We start from the raw sequence: 9,685 nt of genomic DNA on the forward strand, positions 1-9,685 counted from the left end.
CTAAGCCATTTTTTCCAGGTTTTTTTTAACGTTTTTTTTTTTTTTTTTAAAGACAGGTTCTCCCACTGACATGGAAGTTGCCAAGTAGGCTAGTGCACCCCAAAGATTTTCTTGTCTCCACCTCCCCAGTGCTGAGATTACAAATGCGTACCACCATACCTGGCATTTTTTTTTTTTAACACAGATTATGGGTACTGAACTCGGGTCCTTAGGGTTTTGAGGCAAGCACCGCATTGACTGAGCCCTCTCCCCAGCCCAATTGCCTCATTTTTTAAGGTGGTAACAACCCTATCTTGACAAGAGGCTGCTGCTATCACAGGAAAGTTGCGTATAAAATTCTTGGCCAGCCTGAGCACCTTCAACACCAAGCTTCAGTGTTAACAGTCTGTACATTCTACAGATATTTGCTGAGCTGTGTTACCTGCTGGACAGGAAATGCCCCCCCCAATGTATTGGGCTTGGTCTGCTTTTGGAGGTTGTGAAAACATTAAGAAATGGGGCTAAGTTGCCAGAAGTGGGTCCTTGAGGGTGTGGCCTTTGTGGGGTATCTGCTGCTTGGCAGTATTCTGTCCCCATCTGTGATTCCTGGTCATCACAAAGTGAGCAGCCTCTGCCATCCGCTCCTGACACTGATGTTTCCTCTTTGTCTTAAGGAGAAGCAACAGAGTCAGCTGACCTGAAAACTTCTGAAACTGTGAGTCAAAATAAATCTCTCCTCTTTTACGTTGTTTCCCTCGGGTGTTTCTCATAGCGATGGAATACTGACAAACGTACTCTGAGTAAGTCCGGATGATGCAGTGACCACGGGAGAGACCGTAGTATCAAAAGCACAGTCTCTTGCCCTCGGGAAGTTTACAAATGCACACAGGGGCACAGGTGACATCTGCTAACAAACACATGCTAGGTCAGGTGGCGGTAAGAGCCAGGAAGGAGGTCAGCATGGAGGCCGGTGCCGCTCTCAGGAGCTCTCTCCTCCATGACCACACTGCCTCATCAATACCCCCTAGCTGTGAAAACTGCCTTCCTCTCATCCAAGGTCACATCGCCTCACCGGCACCCCCTAGCTGTGAATACTCTCCTCCAGGGTCACATCTCCTCATTCATGCCCCCCCCCACCCCCGTCCCCGAGCTGTGAAAACTGCTCTCTGGGTTACCTGCACTGCTGAATGTAGAAATGCCACTGTGTAGAGCATGGGCTTCCACATGGGTAAGTTACTGATATCCAGAAGGTCTTGGTTGATCCCCGCGAATGTTCTTTTCAAGCCTGCGCGGACACCTTGGGGTGGCTCATTTGTGAACTTGAGAGAAGTCTGTCATGAGACGTAAACAGCAGTGTTGTCATATAAAATTTCATAAAGGATAAAGGTGAAATTATGATACTTCAGGTGACACTATGCTCATGGCACTGAGTGTGACGGCTGAAATTCAGCACTGTAAAAGCCAATTACACTGATCAAAGCTCAAAGCCAATAAATTAACTGTCTTAGAACTCTCTTCTGGAAATACGACATAATCTTGATGATTACAGTCAAGATTTTGAGGATTATACGATGCATACACCTTGCTGTGTTCTTATCTTTTAATTTTTTATTACATTTATTTATTTATTTATTTAGGGGGACATGCACATGCCACAGCACAATTGTGGAGATCAGAGGACAACTTGCAGGAGTTAGGTCTCGTTCCACCATGTGGGTTCCAAGGATGGAACACAGGTCTTCAGGCTTGGCAGCAAGCATCTTTACCCACTGAGTCTTCTTGCCTGCCCCTCCCACCTTTCAATACTGTCTGTCATGACCCATGCTATCAACTGGTGTACCTCTTAATGAAAAGGTAGTTATCTCATAGTAACAAACCTGGAGTAATGTAATTGGAAATCGATCATGGGGCTCGGTAGTTATCCACACTCGGAAAGATTCTTCAGTGGTTTCGGTGGTCAACAATATCTCTAATAATTCTTCCATGAATTCCAGGCCAAGGTGACAATTTTGCAGTAATACCCAACCACCCTGTATCCAAAAAAAAAATAATAATAAACCCAAGTCCATGCTTATATCTTGTATCTCGTTAGTGATTAATAAAACAAAATGCACAATAAAAAAAACCTTTTGCTTAGAGCATGTGATTATTTTATTTTTGAGCACATGTCAATATACCCTTCTGCTCCTGATTCAGGCTGGTAATCTGGGATCAAATGGATTCCAAATGACTATATCCCAGCTCAGCAAATGCAAACAAAAACTTGAGTATGTGCACCATCTAACGGTGGGGATGGCAACTTGCAGGGTCCTGCCTAAGATAAGTCGGAACTGGCTCAGCCCCAGACCAAGACTGCTTTGTAGTCATCTGAAGGATACTCCTCACCTCCTGAGAGTCAGAGATAATACATTTGGTAGCATTTGTTGGAGAAGTACTAAATCTTCCCTTTCATTCCTGAAACCACACAACTAAGTAAGCACTGTTATAAATGGTTGATAAAAGCACCTTTAACAATGCCCTATACCATTACTGCCCTATGAAAGCAAGATGGTATTTATTTATTTATTTATTTATTTGGAGTCAGAGTCTCACTATGTAGCCCTGACTGGCCTAGAACTCACTATGGAGATCAGGCTGGTTCAAACTCATAGAGATCTGCCTGCCTCTGCTTCCAAGTGCTAGAATAAAAGGTGTGTACCACCAGGTCTGGTCTTATTTATTTTTCACTTATTTATTGAGTCAATCTGTCCTAAGCATCCCAGACTGGCCTTGAGCTCACCACATATCCCAGGCTAGCATTGAACTCTCAAGCCTCCTTCCTCTGACTCCCAACTGCTTGGATTACAGGTGCACACTATCCAGTCCAGCAAGTCAACCTTTTACTGTAACTATAGTACACCAGATAACAACAAATGCAATAAATATATGGTAAGGTGTTTATATCCTGCCTTCAATTGCAAGAGAAAATGTGAGTCAGACTGACTTAAAGAGCAAAGAGGATGTGCTGGGTATATGCTATGAGGCGATCAGCAGATAATGAAAATTACCATTGGTGTCTGTCATTGTGGACCTGGTTCCTTTCTGGTCCCTTACTCAGCGTTCAGTAATGTCAGCTGAGTTTGAAATCTGGGTTTTCCCAAGATCCCACTGTGGCTACATTTTTTTTTCTTACAATGCCATACATTGTGGGAAACAGACATGGAAATTATAAAAACTAGCATTTCAAAGAAGGCCAAGATAAATGCAGCATTTAAAAGTTTTCCCACTCATGAAAACTAAAAAACTCACTCATGCCCTAAGTTAAAATGTGAAATCACTCAACAGAGTGAAACTTGATCCAAGTAGAAATAGTTGCCTATCATTGCCTTGATATATATAAATTGAATATAATTTATTATTGAATTTAATTACATGATAAAGATTAAGGCTTAGGGCACTTGGGAATTAATGACCAGCTTGAAATTTTGATGACCCAAGTGAAGCTTTAGCCAATTAACCCTCACTGGTCATTAATTCTGAGGGAAAAACCATGCCAAAGTTGTCACAGATGTGAGGAGATCAAACACTTAAAAACAAACCAAGGTCTTATTTTTATAAATGATGTCTTTTCTTATTGTCATTGAGACGGCTCTCTGGAAAGCATTTCTAGAAAGTTAACGACCTGTGCATTTACTAGGCGTGACAGCAACCGCTTCTAAACAGTCCATTCGGCACGCAATTTTCAATAAAAAATCATCAATATTTAAACAAAAAGTCTTCAACTATTTTTTTATTTGTCTGAAACTACCCATTAATGAAAAATGAAAGCCTGGCTTTAACCAGAAATTGAAATTTAACTGTCCTGATTTGTCACTTAAGTAGTGTCTATTAATACTGATCATGAAACTCTTAAGACGGCTAGGATTGTAACCTTATGAACTAGAAAGCACACCTTCCAGATTAGAAGAAAGGAAGGGAGGGAGGGAGGGAGGGAGGGAGGGAGGGAGGGAGGGAGGGAGGGAGGGAGGGAGGGAGGGAGGGAGGGAGGGAGGGAGGGAGGGAGGGAGGGAGGGAGGGAGGGAGGGAGGGAGGGAGGGAGGGAGGGAGGGAGGGAGGGAGGGAGGGAGGGAGGGAGGGAGGGAGGGAGGGAGGGAGGGAGGAATATTAAGTTGAACACGGACCATAGAAAATGCAATAAGCTTTCTGTGGGGCTATGAGGAGAAAACTACCTTCACAGGTAACAAAGGTTTGACTACACATAAACAAGAACGGAAAATGAAGACTATGCCTCAGAGGAAGGATGTTTCTGATCTCGGTAGCATTCTGAGGTAGACCAGATGGATGAAGGAATGGTAAAACAGATGAACAAAGAAATAGGAATGCGTCACAATAGCAGTGACGGCCCCTGGTTGAATGCCTACCTGCTGCATGGACATCTGAATCAGCTTTCGAGCATGAACTTCTTGTCCTTGTCCCATTGAGATGGTCCTACATTCTATAATAAAAGAAGCTGCTGCTGAAGAAATGTAAGTTTTACAACAGCCTCCCTCCCCGTATCCCTTCTAAGAAGGAGCCTTCGTCATTTAAACAGGCCTGGCTTTCCGTGGTACTAACCCACAGAGAAATACATGGCCAGAGAAATGGAGACACCAAGAAAAGAATGGGTGGAATGGGAGAAAGCAAAAGGCACAGGCTGAGCTTCCAAAGTGTGTGTGTGTGTGTGTGTGTGTGTGTGTGTGTGTGTGTGTGTATCACTAGAGAGGGAGCCAAGAAACCTTGCACATACTAGGCAAATGCTCTACCACTAAAAGACATCTTCAGGCAATACAAAAATTTTCATGTGTGTCTCTCAATATGTTTTTAGGAGGAACACAGGCATATAAAACAGTTTAAGTTTAAACAAAATATACATATATATATATGTATATAATTTGTGGGCTACCATTGTCTCCCACTGCAATAGGACTCTATAATTCCAGATGGTTTTATTTATGGAGCTTTTGACATATAGTTTATATTATTATTACTGTATGTGGTGTGTGTGTGTGTATGTGTGTGAGATGTATGTGTGTGAGTGTGTGCATGCTAAGGCATGTGTGCGTGTGTGGAAGTCAGAGGACAACTTTCAGGAATCAGTTCTCTTCTATCATCAGATCCAAGGATCAAACTCAGGCTATCAGGCTTGCATGGCAAGTTCTCTTACCCTCTGAGCAACATCAATGGTCTGATACAGAGAAGTTTTAAAACTCCATCCAATCATAGTATCTATATTGTTCCTTTTGTTTTGGACTCTGGAGCTAGGATTGAAGAAATCTTAGTCACTGAATAGTGTGTGTGTGTGTGTGTGTGTGTGTGTGTGTGTGTGTGTGTGAATATATACTTTTTCTTCTCTCTTTTTAATTTATTATTTTTATTTTATGTGTGCACATGTACTGCCTGCCTGTATATAAGTGCACCCATGTTAGGCAATGCCTGCGGAGGACAGAGAGGCCGTTGAATCTCCTGGAACTAGAGGTATGGATAGTTGTTAGCTGCCATGTGGGTGCTGGAATTCAAACCCTGGTCTTCTGCAATAACAGTCAGTAGTCTTAACTGCTGAGCCATCTCTCCAGCCCATTTTTTCTTCTCTTATAGCAGAAAGTACTTACTATTCTAATCAGCCTGCAACTTATTCTGAAGTTTAATGTGAAATAAAACTATTTTTTTTCTGACATTAACCTACTGTCTCAACAGTGTTTACTTTATAATCCCTGTCCTCAACTGACAGACCTGAAATATCTTTTCAATGACTATGTATTTGTATGTGTGCGTATATGTACTTGTATATGTATGTACCTGTGTGTGTGCCTGTATATGTGTGTGCCTGTGTGTGGACCTATGTACATATCTGTGTGTGCCTGCATATGTGTGTATACGCCTGTATGTAGGCACCTGTGTGTGTATATATACCTGTTTGTGTGTGTACCTGTGTGTATATGTGTTTATATATAACTGTGTTTGTATATGTACCTGTGTGTATATGTATGTGTACTTGTGTGGTATGTATGTGTATCTATACCTGTGTGTGTATATATGCCTGTGTGTTTGTGTGTGTATATGTACCTGTGTGTATATGTGCCTATGAGTCTGTGTATGTATGTGGACATGTGTGTGTATCTATGCCCGTGTGTTTATGTGTGTACCTGTGTATGTGTGCATATGTATTTGTGTGTGTGTGTGTGTGTGTGTGTGTCTACTTTGTGTCATTTCATTTGGAACACTGATTTCTTTAGCCTGGAACAAACAAATTAAATTACTGCCATTTGATACAGCGTTGAAAACCCTCGAGTGCTGTCCCTTTTTTCTTTTTAAGCTTTTGTGGCTACTCCGGTCCCATATTTCTGATGACCTAACATCATTCTGCCATCCAATTGGGGGGAAACGATGTTTGAATTTCAAGTAGACTTGCGTTCAGTTTACAGATTAATCCATAGATATTGACATCTTCACAATATTGACTCTTTATGCATGGATCTTGTTTTAACTCTCCATTTCTTTCAACTAAGTTTTATGTCACTGAGAAAGTTTTATATTTTTCTTCAAATGGATATTTTACAAATTGTTTTATTTTTATTGCTACAGCTAATGGAATTTTTACATTTTATTTTTACAAGAAAGCACCATTGATTTTTTAAATATATTTATTTTGTGAATAGTCAACTTACTGAGCTATTATATTCTCTGATAGTTTTCAACTGATTCATTTGTTTTTTTTTTTAGCAAGACAATTACATTGTCTGAGAGTAATGATGATGTTTTTAGGTCCCTCCTTTCCAGTAGTTTATCTTTTATTTATGATTCTCACAATACATTAGCTGTATTTTCTACAAGGATGCTTAATCACTGGGGCAACGGCAGGCATCTTTGTCTTAAGTCTGATTTTAATGGGTTTGTCTCAAGTTCTTCACCAACAAGTATGATGGCTGATGTTTGCAGTGCACATGTATTACCACATCCATAAAAGATTCTGTTCCTAACTTTCAAAGTCAAATATGAATATAAAAATGCTTTACTTTTTAAAAAATTTGTGTGTTTGTGCACGCATTTGCTCATACATGCCCTGGTATGCGCATGGAGGTCAAAGGACAACTTACAGGAGTCAGTTCTCTCCTTCCACCATGTGAGTCCCAGGGAATGAACTCAGGTCATCAGGCTTGGTGGCAAGTACCTGTACCTGCTGAACCATCTCACTGGCCATAAAATGCCGTTAAAGCATCTATCAAGTCACATTTGAGAGTTTGTGTCGTGTGTGTGTGTGTGTGTGTGTGCGCGTGTGTGCGTGCGTGCATGCATGCACACGCACGCACGTGCTGTGCATGTGGAGGTGCACTTGCCCGTGAATGCATGTGTAAATGCTAGAAATTGATGTCAGGTGTCTTCCTCTATCACTTTCCACCTTCTTTTTGAGACAGGATTTCTCACTGAACCCAGATTTCACCTAATAGTAGCTGACTGGCCAGGGATCTGCCTGTCTCCACCTCCCACAATGCTGGAGTTACAAATGCTCACTGTCATGCCTCACTTTCACATGGGTGCTGGGGATCTGAACTCAGAGCCTTATGTTTATGCAGTAAGCATGTTACCCACTGAGCCATCTCCCAACCACCGCTTAATTCTGAATTCTTGTGATTTAGTTAAGACATATTGGTAAGTAGGCTTAATGTGTGGTTTTCTTTCTTTTATGAAATTACTATATTGGGTCAGTGTTTCATATTGGAATAATAAAAATATAACATAACACCCCCTTTTTCAATGCTCAAGAATAAACTAAAACATGAAAATCCTTGAAAGTTTTAAAAGCCTTATCAAAAAAATTCAACCAACCTTCTCTAAGCATGACTGAATCTATTTTACGTCATGTGCAAATTGATTGTATAACTTCCATGTAAATTTTATTTCATAGGGTAATTCATTATTGCTTTTATAATTTTTTGAAAAACTTTATTTATTGGGGCTAGAGCAATGGCTCAGTAGTTAAGAGCACTGGCTGTTCCTGCAGAGGACCCAGGTTTGGTGCCCAGCACCCACATGGCAGCTCACAACCATCTGTAACTCCAGTTTCAGGAGATCTGATGCCCTCTTCTGGCCTCCACAGGCATTACATGACACGGTACACCTTCATACATGCAGGCAAAACACCACATAAAATACAAATAAATAAAAATGTTTAAATCTTAAAATCTTATCTACGATTGTGTGTGTACATAATATGTAGGTACAGGTGTGTGCATCACAGCAGGGCATCTGAAGGTCAGAGGACAACTTTGAGGAGTTGGTTCTCTTTTTTGATCTTTACGGGGGTTCTGGGGATCAAACTCAAGTCACCGGGATTGTGCTGAAAGCACTTTACTTTGCTGAGCCATCTTTCTGCCCCCCCCCCACTATCAGATGACACCGAATGAATCAACTATAGCTGCAGAGATCCAAGTCTGGAAGACCCCAACTGGCAATGGTGACAATACCCAGGTTTTCTGAGTATGGAGAGAGGAGAAACAGTTCCACCACAGGTTGCACAAGCCTGTCACTGAGTCCCTCTCCTTTAGTCCCAGTGCCCAGTCACTGCTGCAGCACTTAGGCTTTATAACTGCGTATGCTGACTCCTCTCCCAGAATATTTTTCCTTCTGTCTCCTATTTGTAATTGTTTTCTAATACTTCATTTATTATTTTTATTTTATGTGTATGAATGTATTGCCTGCATGCATATAAGTGCACCCATGTGAGGCAATGCCTGCAGAGGTCAGAAGAGGGCGTCGGATCCCCTGGAACTGGAATTACAGTTCTGTTTACTCATTTGTCCCCACTGGCTATGTCATATTTATCTCTGAACCTCTGTGGAGTAGCATGTAACTGGTTACAGAGCGAAAGCATGAATGAACAAATCCCTAGTTACCAGAAGCTACAACGACTCTGGTTTTTCAGTTTGTGACGTGATATACTTTGATGTAATTTGCATAGATATGAATGAACAAATCCCTAGTTACCAGAAGCTACAACAACAACTCTGGTTTTTCAGTTTGTGACGTGATATACTTTGATGTAATTTGCATAGACTTGGTGGCAGCAGACGGCCGCTCCTGTGTCACTCCTGCTAACCTGCTCTCCATCAGTACAGTCGCCTGCTAACATGAACGAACAAAACACAGCCTATGGCAGAGGTCCGTGTTCCTGCTTGTGCAAAGACCTGGGGCACAGGTATGAAGAAATGAAAGAAAATGAACCTTTTTTTGGTAACTTGGCTTCTAATAATTTTCTTTCCCTTTTTGAAACAAGATCCTACTACATAGCCATGGGTAGCCTAGAACTCACCATGGAACCCAGCCTGGCCTTGAATTCACAGAGATCTGCCTGCCTCTGCGTCATGAGTGTTGGGATTAATGGTGAGGTACCATGCCTGGCCATAGATACTTTTTCTAAGAATCATCTATGAAAGGCAGTATTCTGAACAAACTCACGAAAGTCTTGCTAAATTTCATGGACAATTAATCATACCCAGCTTCAGTTTTTTGGCCAAGGCGTCAATCTGAATGGTGGGGTCGGAGCCCATGGAGAGAAGACAAATCAGAGGGGTGTGTGTGTCGCTTTCCTCCCAAGTTTTTTCCAGATTTAGGATAACTGGCTCTGTGTACTTCTCCTCCAAAGAGTCAGCAATGTACTTTCTCGCTTGGAAAACAGTACGGTCTGGACACC

General features: G+C 41.6%; 1 protein-coding gene across 1 annotated transcript in view; it reads right to left on the reverse strand.

Moving 5' to 3' along the window:
* The window catches only part of Dnah8 (dynein axonemal heavy chain 8), a 308,707-nt gene that overhangs the window by 64,564 nt on the left and 234,458 nt on the right, over positions 1-9,685 (reverse strand). Inside the window, exons 79-82 of the mRNA XM_008840196.1 lie at positions 9,488-9,685; positions 4,380-4,453; positions 1,857-2,009; positions 1,155-1,310 (exon numbers count right to left, since the gene is read on the reverse strand). Coding sequence (XP_008838418.1) covers positions 1,155-1,310; positions 1,857-2,009; positions 4,380-4,453; positions 9,488-9,685 — 581 coding nt within the window. The remainder of the gene's footprint in view (positions 1-1,154; positions 1,311-1,856; positions 2,010-4,379; positions 4,454-9,487) is intronic.

The sequence above is a fragment of the Nannospalax galili genome, unplaced genomic scaffold (genome assembly GCF_000622305.1).
Source record: "Nannospalax galili isolate Female #2095 unplaced genomic scaffold, S.galili_v1.0 scaffold538, whole genome shotgun sequence".
NCBI lineage: Eukaryota > Metazoa > Chordata > Mammalia > Rodentia > Spalacidae > Nannospalax > Nannospalax galili.